Source organism: Struthio camelus, chromosome 2, assembly GCF_040807025.1.
Source record: "Struthio camelus isolate bStrCam1 chromosome 2, bStrCam1.hap1, whole genome shotgun sequence".
In the NCBI taxonomy this organism is placed as follows: domain Eukaryota; kingdom Metazoa; phylum Chordata; class Aves; order Struthioniformes; family Struthionidae; genus Struthio; species Struthio camelus.
Window position 1 is genome coordinate 52,879,796 of NC_090943.1, and position 22,156 is coordinate 52,901,951.

At 36.8% G+C, this 22,156-nt stretch overlaps 1 protein-coding gene across 33 annotated transcripts in view; it reads right to left on the reverse strand.

Annotated features, from left to right (window-relative positions):
• Positions 1 to 22,156, reverse strand: part of CLASP2 (cytoplasmic linker associated protein 2) — a 150,644-nt gene that overhangs the window by 73,393 nt on the left and 55,095 nt on the right. For 25 of the 33 annotated variants that reach the window (XM_068935735.1, XM_009679741.2, XM_068935737.1 and 22 more), the window contains 2 exons: positions 20,543 to 20,689; positions 2,507 to 2,586 (listed from right to left, as the gene is read on the reverse strand). In XM_068935735.1, coding sequence (XP_068791836.1) covers positions 2,507 to 2,586; positions 20,543 to 20,689 — 227 coding nt within the window. Of the gene's footprint in view, positions 1 to 2,506; positions 2,587 to 20,542; positions 20,690 to 21,192; positions 21,388 to 22,156 lie in introns of those variants that run through there. The other 8 variants (XM_068935758.1, XM_068935762.1, XM_068935761.1 and 5 more) reach the window with 2 other exon arrangements.

Consider the following 22,156-nt stretch of genomic DNA (forward strand, 5'->3'; position numbering starts at 1 on the left):
TTTAAACCAGCCCTACACGGATGCCAAGGCAAAGAGTTTATTTTTTTCTTTAATCACCCAGCATACGTGGAATTGGACCTACACAGTTTTGGTTGTTTAAACTGGCATTGCAAGGAGGAATTTAGTAGAGAGCATAATTTTATCTTGTCATGAAATTAAAACTACAATTCCACTGAAAATATCCCAAACTGTCAAGGTTCTCTATACTTCCATTAGTTTCAGAGAAATAAAAGGTATTATTTTAATAATTTATTTTTTTCCTGCTCTTGATTAATTATGTTTTTATAAGGTCAAGATGCCATTTTGTGTTTTGAAGTCAATGATGTAATGCATTTTAAAGTTCCCACACCAGACTTTTGTAAAAATGATTAATTTGTTTTGAAAAACATTCCAGCTATTAATAGCTGTTAGTCCTAATAATCCGAACACAGAATTTTCTTCAACTTAAACACAAGTGAAAAAATAAACTCATAAAAACATTACGGTTATAATCTCAAATACTAAGGCACTGTCCTATCCATGCAGTACAGCAAATAAAGAATTTCTTTTTAGCACATAGACCTTTGAGACTATATCTCAAAATCATTTATGTTCTTCATAAACAGCCTTTATCCATTAGAGGGCAACACGCACCCACATCAATAAAGGTAAGTGCAATATCGAAGTCAGAAAAATTAAAAGTACAAATACAAGTTAGAGCAAACAATATGATGTCCCTAAAATATTAATGATGAGCACAGTAACTGGAACAGGTTATTAGAAAAGCAGAGCCACCACTGGAGGTTTTTTTTTTTTTAAATATATACTGCAAGTGATCTAGATTGATTTGATTAATACAGACACTGAATCTTGCTTCAAATCAGATCTGTATTTCCATAATATAGTTTCCTCCCTTACTTTCACTGAAGACACAAGTAAAACGCACACAAACGTAATGAAAACAAAAAGACACAAATGGGCCCAATAACATACAAAGAACTCCCTCTTCTCCTTCTATCTGACAAATTTCCCTTGCTTTCAGAATAAAGTGGCAAACTTCAGGTGATAAATGTTTTTTCTTCACAAGATTTAGTAAAGAAATTTCTCCCTTTAATAGTTAACATGGTCTCAGAACACAGAACCTGCCTTCTTTTTCAAATGTCAGAAACTGTCTACAACCAGAAACGTGAAAGTGGACAAGGGGAAACCCTAATTCTTAAGGACACTAGAAGTTTTGGGTTTTTTTTGCCTGGCTATTTGGTCTAACCCACACTCTTGGACATGAAAAAAAAGTTATTTTGGGGTCAGGTACACTTTTCTCCCCTGCCTCCCACCTCAACTCAGGTCAGATGAGTAAGAACAAGTGGGTCTTTTTCCCCTACCTCTTGCACTGTCAGAAAGAAAATCACACGTACTGGTCAACAACATGCAGTTATCCAACTTTTTTTCCCTCACAGTGTTATTAACCAACTTGAGTGATTAGTCCCTGCTTGAGACTGCAAATATTAAAGCATCAAATTACAGGCAGCACATTTTCTGTGCTGTGGAATATGGCTCTGTTCAACATAATGAGGATAAGTAATAATAAGAGTTTTGTGTATTTGCCCTCCAAAGAATTCTTAACAGTTCAGAGAGGCAAAGAAGAAACAAAGTTCTTACAGTGTAGAGACAAAGATTTGCTCAATGTGACAGGAACCATCAAGATAAAGTGTTCCTTCATAAGTACAAAGTATTTCTGTCTACAAAAGGAGATCTAGCAAATACCTATACTATCATCTTGGGAAATAAAAATAAAGCAAAAACGTGCATCATGAGAAGAGGCAAAAAATCCTTCTGGCATTCGAGAACTGTAGCTGACAACGAGTTTATGGCAGCCTCCCACACCACAGCAGCTCAAGTAAAACTTTTTCAAAGTAGGTCTTTGAAAATACAAATATCTTCGATGACCCACCTGTGTAAGAGAACCAAACGCGTAATTCCTACATAATTTCCAATTCAAAAGAATAAAAATTAAAATATGACCTTTTAACCAAGAACTCAGCATCTAACAGTTTTCATTAGTATTCAGATAGAGCCCTAGTTTTTTTTTTTTTTTAAAGTATTACTAGGGATGAACATATTCAATGCCAGACACTTCATTAGAATTCAGATACTCACATTTGAAAAATACTTTTCTTGCTTTTTAATTTATTTGTCTGTTATTATTAGTTAATTATCCCAAGAAATTGCAATACTAAATTTTCCAAACCTTGTGGCAACCTTTTATTAACAGAATTAAAAAGTACAACTATTTTCAGTAGTTCCTCGGAAAAGATTAAGAAAAGCTTAACAATTAAAATTAAAAATTAAGAAAAGGATTTTAGTAAATATAATTAGTAAGAGGTTAAAAAATGAGAGGCTGTTTGGTAACTAATAACTGGAAGAAAGAGGAAAATTTTTTCTTTTAGACTGCTTCGATGTAGGCTAACGTATAGTGTTGCAAATAGCGTGTTTCTGAAAACAAAAATAAGCATGCATAGCACCTTACCTGTACGGTAGGAACATCTGTAAATGCCTTAATAAAATCATCTTCATCCACAGCTCCAGCTCCTCCTTCTTTAGAAGAACCTTCATAGAAGTAAAATACTGTTAAACAGTATCCAACGCATGTCAAGGTTTTCAAACTGAAATAAGTATCATTCATCATATCCATTTTCAAACATTTATTATAACTTATAAAAAGTCAGAACATTCATCCTGTGTAAAACTGCAAGACTAGAAATCTGATCTCATCTTGAATATAGATTTTTTTTTTTTTAAAGAATGAACAATATTGAATAGTTTCCAAATTGGCAGTTAACGGCTTAATTTTAATTTTTTGTTTTTAATTGGAAAAGCGTTTAGTATAACAATCTTCTAATAATTATTTGCACAGAGCTCTTAAGACCAGCCGCCTGATAATACAAGTGTTTCCAAATGAAGCATAGAATTTCAAATTATTTACCAAAGCAAGAGTTATTTACCATTCAATGTTGTTCCTCAAGATGAATTGTTCACATGAACACATGTATCACATGCAATCAATCCTAGAAGTTCACTTTTTATTATTTTAAATCTTAGATAGTATCCTACATCATTCATGTACCTTGCGTTTCCCAGTATTCTCCTACAGAGATAAAAAGTGTGAGGAGAATTCTTAAGGATTAATCCTTAATCTTCAATAATTAAATGGATACATAGCAAGCAAAGACAGGTTAGTGCATAATCAGTCCAGTAGAACATTTGCTGCTTGGAGAAGAAGAAAAGATCTCTTACAGGAAGCGAGCGCTCAGGAACAAGGGTCTTCTTGTCCCAACGCTTTCAGCCAGGGTGAGGCCAACAGGATATGTGGTATAATGTCCTGCCTAACTTACAGAGCTTAGCTGAAACAGAGGCATCTGTCAGAGAAGATGCCTATATTTTACTACCTAAAGGACATTAAAAGCCACTAGAAAAAAAAGTTAAGGCTGAGAGATCTACTCGAAACAAAAAAACAGGTCTTCTTGAAATGGGGCAGAGAAATCAAACTCTTGGTGGCTGCATTCTCCAAGAACATTTCACAGTTTACAGTCTGATCTCCCACTTACAGTGCAGGGAATTACGCCCGCTGTCATAGCATACTTGCCTAGTTTGAAACGCAAAGGTTCACTACCACTACAATTCAATAGCAGACTTATTAGATCTGAACACTTCTATGCAGAACAAGCTCTCTCACATTGCTTTGCAGCTGCTTAGCGTAAAAACGCTGAAGTGATATCTAGCACAGTGTGGACATAGTGCCTGCAGTATTATGATGTAGGAACATTTGACAAGTTTTGACAGCCTAAGCTCAAGGATGTTGTAAAGAGATACCATACATAAACCTCCTGTACTTGTGTATCTCCAACACCATCTGTTACAATTGTCAATGACAGCCAAAAGGGAAAGAAGAAATGGTAACCATCTATTTTTCTCCCTCCAGACAGTAGAGGGAAGGAGTCCTTCCACAAAGCTAAGGAGGACCTGACTAACTGGGAAAAGGAAGCAGGAAAGACCATGTTTAGATGTGGAATACGTTCTTCTAAGGGACCTTCACCACACCAGCATGCACCTAAGCAGCTGTCTGACGCGAAAGTTGTAATTGCAGTTATCAGACTGTCAGCGAGGACTGGCCTTTATTTCAGAGTACACAAACTCTGATAAAAATATAAGGTAGCCTATAAACCCCCATTTCAGCTTTTCTACACCATCTATGTTTTGAGGCTAATAATAAAAGCACAAAAGAATCTGTGAATAGAAATCTTTCACAAGCCTGTCACACAGATAAGGCACAATGCAGATCTCCTAGAGGCAAGTCACTGCAACAAGGACCTCAGAGAAGACTCTTGAGGCCAATGGAGAAGCCAAACGGAAATATACTGTCTCGTAGAAGCTCCTGATCACCATAAATCAGGGAATTTGTGAAAGGTGAACTGCAGTTCACACAAGGCTTGAGAAAGGCAGCTCAAATTTCTGATTTGAGGAAAGAAATTATACCCACTAGTATGTATTAGAGTTTGTAAGTGAGCAGAATTCTGAGTGTGAGATGAAGTACAAGTCTCTCTTTTTTTTTTTTCCATATGAGTAGATACAACTGCTGTAGAATCTGTTTCCCTTTCTGCCTTACAGAAACTTGTACAGTCCCTAAAATGGAGGATCCCCTAGCCAAAGCAGAATTCTGTGGAGAGAAACCCTGAAAAGAAAGAATAATTTGGAACAAGCATCACACTAACTAGGTGGTACGAACAACCAACTGGAGGCTCATTTCATGACCCAGTTTGTCCTTTCCCCCCACTAAAATACTCCAGCATATAAGGAAGCCTCATAGTACCAAAATAATCACAATCAATATGGAGTACTGAAGAAATGTAAATGTAAAAGAAAGCTTGAGTAGCCAGGGGGTCATCTAAGTTTTAAAGGTTAAAACATGGTCTTAATGTGGACAAAGGACTTGCTTTTTAAAAAGCTTTAAAATCATTTAAGCAACAGTTCATACAGGTTTCCATCCTTATTATCAAAATAACTTAGTCACAAAACCGTAAACCCCTATGAAGCTTATACTGTATTTCTTTCCAATCTAGTAAAATATTGCTTAACACTGCAGTGATCCTGTGGCATTACAGGCTTTAAAAAACCCTGCACTTAGTCTATACGAGTCCTGTATTGTTATTCAGTTACATAAACACCCTCATATCGCTCAGGGCGGGGGGGGGGGGGGGGGAGTATTTTGCATTCTCACCCTTTACCCATTTTATCAGTTTTCTGCCAGGAAAATAAACTTTTTAAAGAAACCAAACATTAAGAAGTGACATATACAGGCCACGAACATAAAAATATAGAAAATCTATTTGATCTCAAGTATTAGAGATACTCACAGTGCGCTCCTGTACGCTATAAAAATAGAGCTTAAAAGAGGATGAAGTTGCCTTTGCTAAATAAGTAGATGAAGATATCTTTAGTCTGCCTTAAGCTATTATTTTTAAAACCATAAAATTGGATGAACTATGTCACAAGTTTTCCAGTATTTTAACCCCATTTTGTAATGCATCCCAAGGAATAATAATAATAATAAAAAAATCCACATACACATCATTTAACTGAAGAGTAATAATTTAAAAAGTAATTTCTCTCTCAAGTCATAATGAAATCCATTTGACATAACCCAGGGACACAGCATTTTCTGCTTTAACTAGCCTCAGCAACTAGCTCACCACCATAAACTGTTTTTCCTTTAGATTGATGCTCTCAGAAAAGTGTTTTATTTCCTCTTTGTGAAAAGATTACGTGCTTTTTGGCAGACAATATTAAAAAAGTTATCTTCAAATGCATGTTCATTTCTGTTTCATTGTCTCCTCCTATACTGCATGCCTGTACATGCTAATATAAAGTGTCCGAGTGAAATAACTCTTCTATTCTTATTGTATAGAAATCAAAACTCTATATGCACGAGGAGGAAAAACACTGTTGAGTCTTTTCCTTCCAGATCTCTTGGTACACAGGTTCCCCAATTCACTCAGTAATTGTCTTCATTGTTCCTGCAGAAACTAAATAAAAAAAAAAATCACAGAATTCAAACCCATGTTTCCTACCTCGGGAAAACATCTTTCACTATGCTAACTAGATAGACACAAGCCACACACATGTGGTCACTTTCAAGGAACTTCTCATGCATTTATAAGGCTTGACTTTCCTCCACAAAAGCCATTACCACAGCAGAGCTTTGCAAAAGTCTCATTTCAAACTGTACTGCCTTCAAAGTTGATACGTGATAGAGCATGCATGTTTTGATAAGCTTGCTTTTTTTTTTTTCGCTGATGCTTACCTTCTGAGATCAAGCTGTGATAATACCACTCTCAGAAGTAGGTATTTTCAGTATTAACGCCTTCCACTGAATAATACATGTTCTTAACTCTACCCACAGAACACATGATCCTTTAACTAAGCACATACAACTTCAGCTACTAGATTCTTAATGGGAAGACGCTATAAACAATTCTAATGAATTGTAACTCCACTGTATCTTACATATTTAAGCACCCAGTAGATAACTAAAAACCAGAGCCCCATGAACTGGCTTTTTCTTAAATGAGTGCAATTTGCATCACATTGAATCCAAATGGGCTGTACTTAACTGAGACCCAGAAGAGAAATGGATCAGAAAAAGAGGGTGAACAACACACACAGACATTTATACATAAATTTCATTCTCTTGTTATTTTTCATTCATAACCATTGTCTATTCTTATCCTGCAAGCACCCTGGTTAGACAGACTCAGAGACCCGCAAACCTAAATTCCACTTCAGGATGCTGGTGAGAACTTAACTAACATGACCTGATATGGGAGTAAATTGCAGCAGTTTAAGTACCTTCAAGTTTTATGGGGGTTTTGCTTTTTAACTTAGGTTTGACGTTTCTGGGACTGGAGGCAAAGGAAACAAATCACTAACTTCTTAGATAGTACTAAAAGAGCTGCCATACTCAGAGAAGTTAAGGTTTCTCACATTTTGCGAGGCTCTAGGAATCTTTTGAAGAAAATCAGTCACAAGGCTTTGAGTTCAGCATTGTGAATGGCTCAACACCAGAAAGGGCACTGGACACAAGCAAAGAAATTATCAATTAAATATTTATCAGTTATATTTTGCAGAAACAGTTTTCTCACCCAGGAATTAATTCCTGTGATTAATTTTCTCCCCTCTTCAGATTGTAACAGTTGGGAACTTCCTATCATATCACGACGACTTTGGACTGGTCAACTTGCTCTATCTGACGCTGTCTGCTCTGGTACCTACCTACAGCAAATCTCTGCATCATAGGATAAAAAAACAAGTAGACAAAAATAAATGCAAAAAAAGATAGATATCATGGGAGTGGTACTGGACATATATTTGCGTTTAATCAAAGCATGTTTAACTGTTTAATCAAGCATGCAAGTATTAAAGCGGTCTGAAACAAATGTGTTCAACTTGTATTAGGTGACAACTCTTTACTAATCCTATATTCTACTTTCCATAGTTCTGTTCTTCTAAATCTGTGGGTCTTCTGGCTAAAATTTCAGGAGAAAAATTTACCTTGTGGGAAAAAAAGGCATATCAAAACTTGTAGAGAAATTAAGGAGCAAACGTCTAAAACCTTGCTTCACCTTTTGTTCTTAAAAACTTTTCTCAAAATGCTTGCATATTAAAAAAAAAAAAAAAACTAGAATCGTGCTCTGATACAATGCATATCAAAGAAAAAGTAGTGTTATACAAATGTCTTTTAACCTTCAAAATTCTGCAATTTGACCTAGTGGCAGTATCTTACTTACTAATTATCATCTATAACAAAATGAGGTGGATCACAGAACTTTTTTTTCCTTGAAAAAAAATAAAATAAAATAAATAAACAAGCTATATCTACATCTCAGCTAATTCAAAAACTTCATCCCTTGCCTACCAGAGACTGAAATGGAAGTAAAAGATACAGATCACTCCGGATTAAAAAAAAAGTACTTTCACCCTGCTGGTTTTGTAAGGTATTAAGCAGAATTAGATATAAATTAGGAACTGACAGCAGCTTCAGCTCAGCATAGGATAAGTGCACAGGGTAAGCTCAAGTACTTACCCAGCTTTTTATACAATAGGTTAAACTGGTAACTCCTACTCCTTCCTTCTGCCCTCCTCATTCCATCATTACTTCACCTGAATAAGCCACAATAGCAAGTGGCTGGGCTGAGCATAAAATAAGCTGGCCAAGAAGAAGGGTTTCAATGAGAAAAATTCCTTGGTCTGCTTCACCATATATACACAGTGCTAGCACAGAAGACTTGGGAGAGAAATGAGTTGGTGGAGGTAAGGATGGAGATGACATACTTCAGATAGCTTAAACAGCCCAGTTGTTGAAAGTCTGATTATTGACTGAAGGGAGTTTAGCAATATTCAAACATAACGAACTCCAGCAGTGACAAGCACAAAGACAACCTACTGGAATGGACAGCCTAACTTACTAAACAGACTTGTTTAATAAAACGTGACATATGCTGAAATCAGATACAGCTTACCTCCAAAACGTAACTGAAACATAAGCACTAAAAAGGGGAAAATCCAAAGAATAGCGTTGATACCAAAAAAAAAACCCTTCCCAAAAAGAAAAATGAGAGAGAAATATGAGCTACAAATAAATTTTAGAAATTAGAAAATGCTCCTTACAGATTCCAGTAACTGATTTTTGGAACACCTTTTAACAATGTCATAAACCCCAATTGCTTATGAATAAAGTTTTTTAGCATGGTACTTGCAGTAAATTGAGATAGAGCTCAAAAACCAGAATTCTGCTTCCACTCCTAAGACACAGCCTTGGCTACATCTGTCCATAACTCTTTATTTAATGCATGTTGGGCTCTTTGTTAGCCTCTGAAATCGGGAGTTTCCCTAAACCTTCTGTTGTTGCCACATACTCTTTCAGAAGGTGTATTTATGCTTGCTTGCTTTCAACTTAGCTAATACTTTTTAGGTACAACCCTTATTACTGTTTGATAAAATTGACAGCTCCCTTTCAAAATGGTATCTCTTAAGGGGAAAAAAAAAGTTACAAGTGCTTCATGATCCGAACTACCAGCTCTGAGGTGGCAAAGGTGAATTTTTAGAGGATGACTTTGATACAGCACTGAATAGACTGAATTTTGGCTGCTCAGAAAAGAATCTCTTTCTTGTTCCAGGTATCATACAATTACTGCTACAGTTAATACAATAGTCTGGAATAATATCTTTTATTATGCTCTTTTCACTTTGTGCATTGAAAATAAGACAACTCTGCTTCTGGAAAAAGGAGCAAATGCTGAGAAAACTAACTGAAGATTGAGAATCCCTGAAAATTCCACCCATTTTTCAGACTATTGGGCCAACTAAAGCAACTTGATTTATCGTATACACATGCCTTGACTTACTAAGAAAATACAGGAAACAGTGGTCTTAGTCCAATTCTGCAAGCGTCTTATTTCCATGTTTGAAAGATTGATCCCTGGTCTTGAATCGAGAAGCTTGAATCAAAAAACTCCCACAGGTCAAGCAAAGTATAGAACTAATCAAAAGATATGCAACAAAAAATGACCAGTGTTCTTCAGTCTCAAATATCTGAATAAAGCCAAGGTATCCTGCACTGAGTGCTTAAGAGTGACTTAGTATATATGCCTCCAGGCTGCCTGCTTAAGTTTGGAAAACATCTGACACACAAACAGCATTTGCTCTGATAAAGAACACTCCAGCCAACATTAGACAAGGGACTTTTCTTGTCAACAGGGCAGATTTACCCATATGTAGTTACACTAATAATATCCTCTAATCATACACAGCAATATCTGCTAGGATGGATTTAATTAGAATATATATATTTTTAAATGTTATTAGTGTAATAACTCATACAAAGTTTCCACTCATGATATAAACTGCACCAGCCAATTCCTATTTGTTCTGTTGTTACCGCTGCTTCCTGGCTTTATTATACAGGTAAATAGTACAGCTATGCCAGTAAAACTTAGGGGCAAGACCAAACTATGAAAAGCTGTAGTGATCTTAGTTTGGATGAAAGGTATATTAACAAAATTCCAGCTGTCTTGTGCTTATTTTCTGAGCAAAAGTAACTGCATTTGGAGAAAAATAAACAACTTGCCACCTTCATTAAAAAATCCCGTTACTATAACTTTGTCTATACTCCTAGAGCTTTTACTAGCACATGCCTTGCCTATCTGAGAAACTTCATGAATAAAACTTAGGGTTCCAGCAAAAAGGGTCTGACAATTTATGCTGGAAAAGCATTAGGAGATTACCTTACAGGGCTGTTCAATACATCTATCTGCTGGTAGTTGGTACCTGTACAGTCAGGAGAAAAAGAGAAGAGAACAGAACAGCAGAAGACACATGTACCAGTCCTGTAAGCCATTACAAACACCACCACCACCACACAGACAACTGGGAGCAGTAACCTCTTCAGCTGTCCCAGCACAAGTCACCAGAAAAAAAAAAAGATATATCTCTATATTACAACAGATGTAACACTAACCCAAATAGACCATTTCTGCATAGAAACTTACCCTACAAAGCCTTCATACTTTTTTAGATCAGTTTAGAAGACAACCCAAGTTATAACCAAGAGACTTTACTGAGCAGAAAAGCCCTCAACAGAACGCTGAGTTAAAAAAAAAAAAAAAAAAAAAAAACCACACACAACAGATGAATTTGGTCAAAAGCAGTCCCGGTGGCTGACACTCCTACTGAAGCAACCTGTCCACCTCAACCCCTCCAAAGCCAACAGTCATTGCTCCTGGAAGAGTCATTCAAACTGAAAACAGCACAAATTGAAGCCAAACAAAATAGCAAAATATCTGTAAATTTCTTCAAATTTCTCTACTTTGCCACTCCAGTTTTACTCTCTGTGAATTTACTATCAACACTACTAACATCTACAAGTTATTACACTAACATTTTTCCTATAACCCTTTTCAACTGCTTTTAACTTTGACATAATCATCTGTCAAAGTTCTGATATTTACCAGATATCTACTTAAGGCTGATTTTATATTTAGGGTTTTTTTTTTTTAAAGCTAAAACAGAGCGTTATTTCTGAGGACAAACATTCAAAAATACACTGGTTTCTCTTGTTACAAAAATTCTTATAACCATTATATTTAGATGCTTTAGTATCCTCCTACTTTCGCGTATAAAAAATTTAATTTGGTAAGAGTTGTGTGTGCGTGTGTGTGTGCCTGCATTAGAAATTTGGCTGACACGGTTAGAGAAATTCTCCAGAGCTTCCACCTGTAGTGAGGCTGCTTCATTCACACATTTGTCCTGCATGCTGAACAGACTGCGCATGAACAGAAGTTTCCATGTAATGCCTGAGCACGCCGCGTCTCAGGACTGAGATGTTAAGCAGAACTCTCCATGCAATCACTCCAGAAAAGATCAGGAGCAGGAAGAATAAGAAGAAAGGAGGAGTGAGTTATGCTCATAGGAAAGAAGGTGGGGGCAAGGTACATTAGGACAGTACATCTCAGTACTTGAGGTGCACCGCATTAGTCAGGAGCAAATACAGTGTGAAGGACACATATACTCCTTGACCCAGGCTCTTACTAAGAGGAAGCATAAAATAATTGTTACTTGAACTGAAGTTAGGACTGAACAGACTGAAGATCACTGCGCTAGCATATAAACTTTAAAATCTGGAGCTGTTCTGGAGCCTCAAGATTCCTTTGGAATTGTGATTTGAACACACAGACTACAAAATATTAAATTCATTATAAGATTTAGTGTTATCTGAAGTCGATTCCTAATACCGAATACTCAGTTCCATCAATTTTAGCCTCAGTGACCAATATAGCTCATTTTCACAGAAGTAAAACATGGATGTTACTACCTCTTGTTTTCACAGACACACTATGGAGATCATTTCACAAGTGTCTGAGGAGCACTCAGAATACACACCTAGACAAGCAGGAAATTAATAATGCTATACCCAGTATGAGGTTTGGCCAGCATTCCTAAGACTAAATACTGGATTTGGAGGAAAAAAAAAGTAGTGCCACGAGCAAAAAGAATACAGACACTTGGTTTCCTTTAGGTCTGTCTCACAATTAATATCTGTTTCTACTGAATCATAAGCTCACACAGTAATCTTTCTTCAAAGCACTAACATATTTCCTTTTCTCCATTCAACAGCCAATTTCTATAAAAACTTGTAAGAATTTTTTTTTAGAGAACTGTGTTAGAGATCCTTTTTCATTTGTGCAGTTTACCTGAAATCAACAAGTGAGTTTAAAATTTACGTTAACACACAGCATGTGAAAACATCAGCCTTCAGTTTTTAATACCTATTTTAAAATAACCTAATATTTACATTTTACTTTAATCTGTTCCCAGTATTGCACCTAAATAAGTAAGATAGCACTAATTATTTTACATTACAGAAATTACTGAGATCCAGGAACACAAACAGTTCATTTAAATCGTCATTTATGATTTAAAATAGACTAGGTTGGTGTACTGGAGATGTTCAGGGGTTTTGCTTTGCTGTAATGGTTTTAGAAAAATGATATTTTCATTATGGCTGTCATTTCTCTTCAACCTTACATTCTTTCCTGAAACAATTTAAACTGATACTAGAGAACTATTAGAACCAATAACGCCTTTCATCTCAAACTCTGCAATTAAAGTTCTTGGATGCAGTGTTTCATTTTTATCTTTCACCTCTAGAAAGAAACTAGGAGAACAACATAGAAGGTCAAGAGATTTGATTTTTAAGGTATGGTTGTTCTATTATTTTAACTTTTTATTTGTTACAAGTGGTACTTGCACCCCTGCTGCAAGTGATAATTTGCGCCAACTTCTCCACTCAAATTATAAATATAGGTTGAATCTCATGCTTCTATGTTTCCTGCTTCTCTATTTGAGACCACCTACAATTGTCCAAAAAATTATATATATTTTTAAATACACTCTTTCTCTATCCTGCCATACGAAGAGGAACCACAGCTGTTTCTCTGTGGGCAGCCTACATTTTCTGCAACTCAACTACAGCAAGGAGTGCTAACAAAGTAGAGTGTTCTTGGTCTGTAAAGAGTCTGCAGGAGCGAAGCAGCTTCTCTTCAACAGCAGCAATGCAGGGCTGTTTTGGAACGCCTATCTTTGCTTACTCTGCAACAAAGCCACAGTCCACAGGGACTCAAAGCAGCAGAGTCAGCTGATTTCAGCCCAGCGTCCTTCTCCTTCCTTCCCCTTTCTCCTTTTGAATTTAGTCATAGGAGGACATAAAGAAATTGCCTCTCCTTCTTACTGAACTGTCTCTCCTTCTTACTGCTTGGCAAATAACTATTGAACATTAGCAAATTAAACGAGGTCTCGGCTGTCTTCCTTATACTCATCACTACCTGGTACTACTGTGACCGCTGCTAGGCTGTGTGGTACCACAACGCAGAGGATGGGATGAGGGTGTCAAGAGAAGGTTATACACTGTGGTAAGCTTGCACCTCTAGACTTCCTAGTCACTACTCTATTGTTCTTCCCCTCCTATGTTATCCCTTTGTAAGCTGCCTTCTAAGACTACAAGCTTTTGGAAGAGGACTATCAGACACAGCATTATGCTTATACCATCATAAATCCTACAGTCCAATTGAAGCTTCCAGAAATCAGTGCAAAATGAAGTAAAAGTAATTATGAACTATCTGCCAACTGTTCTAGGATGACATACACAGAAAATGGGGAGAGTAACTGTAGTTATAAATACATACATTCACTTCAGTTTCCTGATTGAAACTCACCTCCTCATTCACTTGTTGAAACTATTCACAAAGGGAAAAAAACTGTTACAGGCAATGGACACCCCAGTAACTGGATAGGAACTTATAACAACCAAGGAGAACAGAACAAAGATCAGGTGTGAGGAAACCTTCTCCTAAAGTCCAGTTCATGGGAGCAAAGAACAAAAGGAAAAAAGAACAACTCCAGGAGAATCTGAAAAGCTGCAAGTCCTCCTACTTCCTTGAATTCTGGCTCAGGTTAGCATGGCAATGCTTCATGATTGCACACTTTGTTCTAGTTGACTAAAATACTGGATCTACAAGAACTGCCCACGCTGCTAAAATTGTTGCTGGTTCTACTACTTTGCAACCCAGCAATTCCATGGGCAAGTATCTATCAGGAAGGAAGTTAGTTTATATTCACTGTGGGGGCAAGGAAGCAAAAAGGCATTCTGTAAAAACTCCTCTGATTTAGTCTCTGATACCCAAGACTGATCTCAAAGGGTGGTCAGAAAGACAAAAATGCTGATTTCAGCTGGTATCTTGAAGAAAAATCCTTGAAACTCAGAACAACCTGCAAGCCACAAAGAGAAGCAACTGCCATAGGAACGTCAGTAATACTTTTCTGAACACGATTATCTCAGAGCACTTTTACGTCTTATGAAAGGCCAATATAGAAGCACACAAAAAAATTCCGTGTTTATTTTACATGACAAATACAGCACTTCAAAAACCACTTAATGAAAGCACAAGTAATAGAGAAAAGACTATCACACAGCATTAACAAAATCAGTATTCCTTATTTACTGCGGCACTCAGTTAAAAAAAATTGAATAGTGGGAAGCTTTTTCTTGTTGAAAGTCAACACAGTACTGTCTTTATGAGTCCGAAGATGATCAATACACCAAAGTAAGGCATTTCCCCTGCTTCAAGACCATTCACTAACAGTTCGTATTTACAGTTCCACAATTATTGAAGCCATTTTAACAAAAATGTTTCTAAACTACAGTATGCAGTTTTAATTGCAAGTTGGAGGTTAACATAACCCGGTTAAGATTTCAGAAGGCAAGTATCCATTTTTCAGTACCACCTTTTTTTTAATGCATAACCTTTCCATCTAATTTATCACAAACAAAAGCCTCTAAACACTTTGCAATTTTTTTCTGATATAAAACAGCCTAAAGAAGAAAATTAGTTCCATTCTAATGCTTTTCAGTAAAGGCTACTGTATTACTATTCTTGAGAATGAAAAAAAAATAGATTGCAGATATATCTGCAACCTCACTTAAATTTCTTAGAGTTGGGAATAGCTTCTTACACTTAAGAATGTGTTTCTATAGTTAAGAATGCATACTCTGTTATTTTGGTTCTCATAGCACTCTTCTCCAGAGCTATGCACTTAGTTCACCCAAAGTTTTCCAGTTACTTTATTTCTACCTAAACAGAAATATCCTCAATGTTGTTCCTGTGAAATCTCAAACTTTGGGAGTCTTTGGTTTTTTTTTTTTTTTAAACATTTAGAGTTAAGACTATTCTGAAATGTAGGGCTATTTCAAATAATGCCAGCATCAAACTTTAAACTGACATAGTAACAGTCTTCACTGAGGACTAGATCCTTTGAATAGTTTAAGAAAAGCAGGAAACACCACCAAAAAGTTAAAGTTGAAAAAATTAATCTTTTTGCATACACGTTTTTCACAGAATATAACAAAACCCAATGTCCTTGGGGTTTCACTTCATATTCTTCGTGCTTGGCATCAACTACACAGTCTTACTCCAAAATACCTTTTTAAACAGCACTTACCATAATTCTGACATTTAAGTTAACATCCCCTTTCCTGGTTTGCTGCCAGATGACTCATCTTAAAGCTACGTACATTTTTTCAAAAGGTGTAACAACATTACTTGTGCTAAGCAGTAAGCAACGTACAATAAGGCTAGTAGGCCAACACACCATAGATAAAAACACTTCACGCAGTATCCTCCTGCTGAAGACAGCTGAAGAAAGTCCAGCTTATTGATCTAAATTACAACACTAACAATGATGCTCCTACCCTGCAGAGGTTCTCATATACCAGAAAGTTAATACAAACTTTCGTCATGACTGGGTTTCATTAGCAAGCTTTCCTTCCAAATACCACAAGGCTCTATGAAGTGCCGCTATTCCTGCATTAAATCCATTTTAAAAAATATTGACCTAGTCTGACATTTTGGGGGAAAAGTACAGAGGCCAGTCATCTTGTTGAGGTATAGATTGAAGTTTCCTGCTAACAACTAGACTACGTTATGCTTTTGAATGAGCACAACGAGAACAATTTCCTAGAAGTCTTGGAACAGGGAGTTCACGCTGGCAAGGGAACCTGCCATAGCCCTGTAAGATATCTTTAACAGCACAGGGACAAGAATATAGTTCATTTGGCTAACACGCTCAGGTTAAGAGCGTTTCTCTACTGTCAATTATGATGTCTTTTACAATGAAAAACCTGCTTGTCATACTGCCAAGAGTCAATGAATACCCATTTCTTGAAAGGCAGAACATATAAACTGTGTGTATTTTCAATAAGGAGGTCTTAGAGCTAAGGAGTATTCCAGAAGCTCTGCCATTAGAATGACTAGCTGAATAAAAACATGCCAAAAATCAGCAAATTAGCTATGCAGAATATTGCATTTCCTGGTGAAGGACTAACTCATAGAAACGCATTGACCAGGGAATAAGAAATATGCCAGATAAAACACTGCATTATTAAGCTGAAAATCCATCACTTCTTATTCATCAAAAGAGGTCAGTGTCTCCAAGCAATAAAAGCAGATGAGAAAAACTCCTGGATTTCACGCTCTCGAGGCAGTAACCAACCTGCTGTGGTAGCCTGCTCTGATATTCTTCTAGCAATCCATATTCTGCAGACCCAAGCACACAAGCTAGCAAATGCACCAATTCTACAAGCTCTCCTATCCCATTTGTGGATGGGAAAAGATCTTGCACAATCACTTCTAGCACAAAGAGATAGAATTCCATCCTGACTAGGGCATTGCTATTGATAATGTAAGTATCTGTTTCACTTGGCTCCCTGAACAACCATTTTGCATTTCTAATGCCAAAGTGCATTTCCTATTCTATATAGAAAGTGACTGTCACAGTGAAAAATCTCTTTCTGCATGTTGGTTCTTTCATTCAAACAGAACACCTGATCAGTAATGGAATAATCCGTTTCTTATTTAAGAAACATCTCTATAAAGTTTATAACGAAGAGTCAAGCACGCATGTGTCTGTGGCATAAAATCATAGCAGGTAACAACATAAAAAAAGAAGGCAGCATGACTAACAGGTTTGATTTTCTTAGTCTCAAGAAATACTCCCTTCTGAAACCAGAAAAAAGTTGAATTTTCTTTATTGCCATCTACAGCTAACAGGAAAATACATCTTTCTAAATCAGTACTATATGTAAAGGATCTCTGGAATCAGTTTAAACAGATGGGACTTGCAGTAATCTCAGCCTATGCTCAACACAATTTCCACCTGCATCAAAAGTTCTCCTTAGTCACAGAAGCCTAAACAGAAAAAAACGCAGTGAAGGACTGCGTCAGCTGTGGGTCACTGAGATGCCTTTTAAGATTTTTGTGAAAAGAATGAAAGAAAAGCAACACAGTTGCAGGAACTGCTGCTGCTTCCTCCTCCAAGGCTGAACTGCAACTTTTTAGTATGTATATGTACATACATATACAAAAAGGAGTCGTAAAAAACTTAAATAAGCAGATTCCACAGATGACAGAACCAGAAAGTAAACAGCTATGAGCCTGAAGCACCTGTAGCCCGTGATTATGAAAGAAAGGTGAAGAGATGACGTTTCCATTGACGACAACCTTGAAATGCTGTGGAGGCCAGAAGGAGTTGGAGCTACAGGATGTGACAAAGCTTTAATAAATCAGCAAGAATAGACAACTTCCAGAACTACATATCTGTTCCATAAAGGTGGTAATGTTGAGGCTGGAGAAGTCTCAGGCATCCTTTAGCACCTCCACAGCAGAAAGCGGACATGAGTGGTCATCAAGGTTTGTTCCACAGAGCCACAAAGCCTCAAGATGAGTAGAGTAAGATGCCCTAAGTGGACTCCTCAAAGAGCCACAGAGCATGGTTCTCTGCGGAGTGGGGCTTCACTCTGGAGAACCACGGCCTATGGCTGTGTGGAGCTTCACTCCACAGAGGTCGTCTTTGAACTCAGCGTTCTGTCCTGTAACAAGTGTGCTTTATTCACACCCCCTGCTCACATACATTTCTCTAACATGACTGCTGTCAGCTAGGATATGGGGCTAGTCTGGATAATGTCATGGGAAACTCCTGTCTTCAGGAAAAGACTGACTCAGCTGGCTTAAGAAACATACTTGGCACCTACCCTCATGCTCCTTATAAGACTGGGAGATGCAGGATTTGTAAATGCTGCACAGAAATGTGAGGCCCACTTAGATAATACAGACATGTAACATCTCCATCCGTTAAGCAAGCTTGTTACTGGACAAACTAGTTCAATTACTGGAAAGCAAAGAATGGTGATGGGAAAAAACACTGAAAGTGTTTTTCTAACGTGCAGTACCAGTAAAACAAAGTAAAAACTGTGGCTACTAAAAAGAAAAACAGATAACAAGCCTTGCTGAGCAATGCTGTCATATGGAAAATGCTAAAAAAGTCTGAGGGTCAGCCCAAGAAAAGAAAGCTTGATACGAAAAATATCAACTAATTAAGCTAGGAAGAATATAGTTATACGTAGTGGAAAAAAATCTGTACATTAGGCAGACTACTGGGCCTGAAAAAAACGTTTCTTGGTAAACAGCAAGAGAAAAAAGTAGAGAAGCGTAGAGAAGTGGTTGAGAACAACTAGAAGGCTGGAAATCACATTTCTACCTCCTAGACCCCTTGCGTGAAGGGCATAAGGGATTACATATTTGCTATAAAATATTAAGGCAAAACTCCTTCTCGGTCAAGTACCTGAGCAGTATGTACAAACACTCTGTAGACGTATGTACGGATAACCATTCAGAGAAAAATGTGGTCAACATTGCACAGATTAGCCAGCCAAACATCTAAATTTTCAAAATTCTGGCAATAGGCATGCTAACAGAATAAAAAGAGGGAAGACAGATGCACACATGAACATTTCTCTGTATATTCTCCAGAGCTGAAAGGAGAAGGTATAAGACGAGGAACGACGAAAGCACTATATTGGTAGCACGCTTAGATTTTGTGAAATAGCTCTACCTTGCCCTTATTCTCTGCATGACTTCATTTTATTTTTTAAGTTTCACCATATAGGAAAAGGAAGAAAAGATAATTTTTAAATTTAAGTATCTCCTTAACTACTGAATTTTTTAGATAAACCGATACAACAGTTCAGTATTTATTCTGTTATTTCCCCTCCCTCCTTCCCTATTTCCATATTTTTACTGCAGAGCTTGTAAAAGTCAGTATGTAAACAACACTTTTACATAAACAAATATTTATACTTAAAAAAATACTATTAACAACACATCAGCTATTCTTATACTGTATAGTGATGCTCACACTTCAAGTTAAAGGAGCTCCACAAATAAATAATAATAATAAAAAAAAATACTAAGAATCAATTTCAAGAAATAAGTAACTGCCCTTACAAATTCTTTTAGGTGGTACTTCCTGACAAATACTGATATCAAGCATGAGCTGTATCATGGCAGTGTTGATGCCACCCTATGGGTATCTTTTCAATTTATTAGGAAGTCTGAAAAATCACATTAGAGAAGCAATACATTATCAAAATAATCAAAACATTAGTTATATCTTACTGACATGCAAATGCCTGATGCATCTCATCTGGCATGTACATGTTAGTTCAAATTTCCTATTTTCTATGCAGTTCACATAAGAGAACGTTACATGAGTAGGCTCATGAAAAAATTACTCTGACAAAAATCCCAAATTGAAAGAATCAATTATTAATAAAAATGCCATACCTAAGGCATGGTATAATTCCACTTAATTATATATTTTTCTGAGTATGCACAAGAACCATCAAAAAAAGCTGTCACTTCAGCAGTAAACAGTTGATAACATTTCTGATTGGATCTTAATTTTATAGCTGGAACGAACCAAGACGCTGTAAGTCTACGAATATGAACATAGATTTCCCCATTCAAAGGTTATAATTAGTAAGCATCATCTTTATACTGCTTTAAAGCCTACTATATGAAAAAATCCTGGAAAGGGTTTTGGCCCTTGTTTTTATCTTTGACAACTAATTTCACAATCCTCTGACAGTTTAAGGAGTAACGGAAGTCATTCTGGTCTAATACATACCTCTGAGGTATACGGTTGATGACTAGTCCTTACTAGCCATGTGAAAAGGTACAGATCTACAGTACAAAATTTACCTCTACAGATCTACTAAGGAATTTCACAATAGATCAATTTTAATACAGTACATGATTTGTGGATTCCATCAACGAGTCACCTCTTCATTTCACCAATACAATTGCTATCTCCAGACGTTCTGTTTTACAACACCAGAGGCCTTTATAAGCTGATTTCACATTCACAAAGACAGACTAACAGGCACATACCTGGCACATACTTTACCTATGAATAATTATACAAAACAAGGTCCCCTACAGCTTTCAGTTCTGCAAAAATACTGCAGTCATGAATTAAACATCACCTTCCAAAGTTCTCTGGTTTGTGCCTGCTCTGGCAAGGTTTCTGGAAACACCGATCAGCCTGAATAGCTTTACATTACCTCCAACCTTAGGCCCACCAGCTGAACCAGGCTTTCTTGCACTGTTTGAAGGATTTCCTGGCTTTTTAGGTGCAGGAACCTTGAAGGCTGAAGCAGCTGATGATGGCCTATTTCCATCCACCGACTCTTCATCATCAAAGCTTTTATCTAGAAAGGGATACATTAATAAATATATAACTATTAGAACAGATGCACATTTATTTTCTAATCAATTATTCTGCTTCACATTCCACAGAAATTGACAAAATGAATAAATAAAAAAAAAATATGAATCATTTTGTCCTCTGCCTGTGACCTGGGAATAAAATGACAACCAGAAATGAATAACATTTTTTACTTTGTATGATCTTATAAAATAAGAGCTCTGCCTTCATAATTAGCCACTGTGAAATTAAACATAAAAATGAATCCTACACATTCATCCCCACAAAGGGGAAATATCTTTGCACAGATTGAATATTTTTGCCCATTTCTGAATATTTTCCTCAAAGGAAAGCCCTTAATATAATTTGCAGTCATTCCAGTCTACCAAAGATAAACGCTTCTCCCTTTTCTTCTACTCATGCATGCATTTTCTGCTACACATCCTCCCACAATGTGTCTACCAGCACTCCCTGTCTCTTTCCTTCCACCCAGATTTTGCAACTTACAATCACAGATCCGCTTGCAGATCAGCCGCCTCATTCCTCTGATAGCTCTAAAATCCCCTCACCCTAGGATGGACCCAGCACCTCACATGGCCACACGCAGTAAATTCTCAATACTAATCAAAGATTCTATCAAAAACTGCTAGCAAGCACCATAGATCCACCACTGAGATTTGTGCCGGCATCTTTCTCTCTCTCCCCTGCGCTAGGTGCCGACGCAGCCAATGAGCTGCAAGGTGACATCATCTTGTGGGAGCCACGGCCAGAGGGAAAGGTGAAAATTCTTCATGCAAATAAATTCATTCCCACGCAGGGTATTTGCCATAATTTCAATCCTTCATTAACAAAATATTACGGGCAGAAAATACTTTCATGCTTGCACTCCTCTTTGCTACAATTCAAGGTTTGTGCATTTTTAAAATCAAGAAAGAAATTCATCTCTAGTGCCTAGTTAAAATATCCTCATTACAAAATATTCAGCTTAAAAAAAAAAAAACACTGTATTCCAACAGTAGACTGTAACTGCTATTCAGTCCAAGAAGAAAGATTTCTCTACCTATAAGCTTGAGCATAAAAAAAAAAAAATTCAGCTCGTGGTTCCTATCATAAATAAAATGGGTGAGGCCGAGACACAGCTGCGCTACAGTAATAAAGACCAATTTAGCATATCTCCTTCCCTAAAATCTGTCATTTCTAAAATAAATAAATAGAATAAAATTAATTGCAGACCTTGGTCATCTCAGGAACGGTGGCTCTTTATTTTCCCTGTGCTTATTCAGAACTTGTTCCCAATAAAATGTCAACTATATTTAATAACATAGCCTCCCAAAGGAAAGAAGCTTTCATTAAAATGTTAAAGCAAGGTTATTTTTCCAACAGCATTTACAGCAACTTCAAACATTAAACCGCCCCACAGTTAACATGACAGACATCGGTGTTATAGTTAATAAATTTCTCTAGCAGTAGC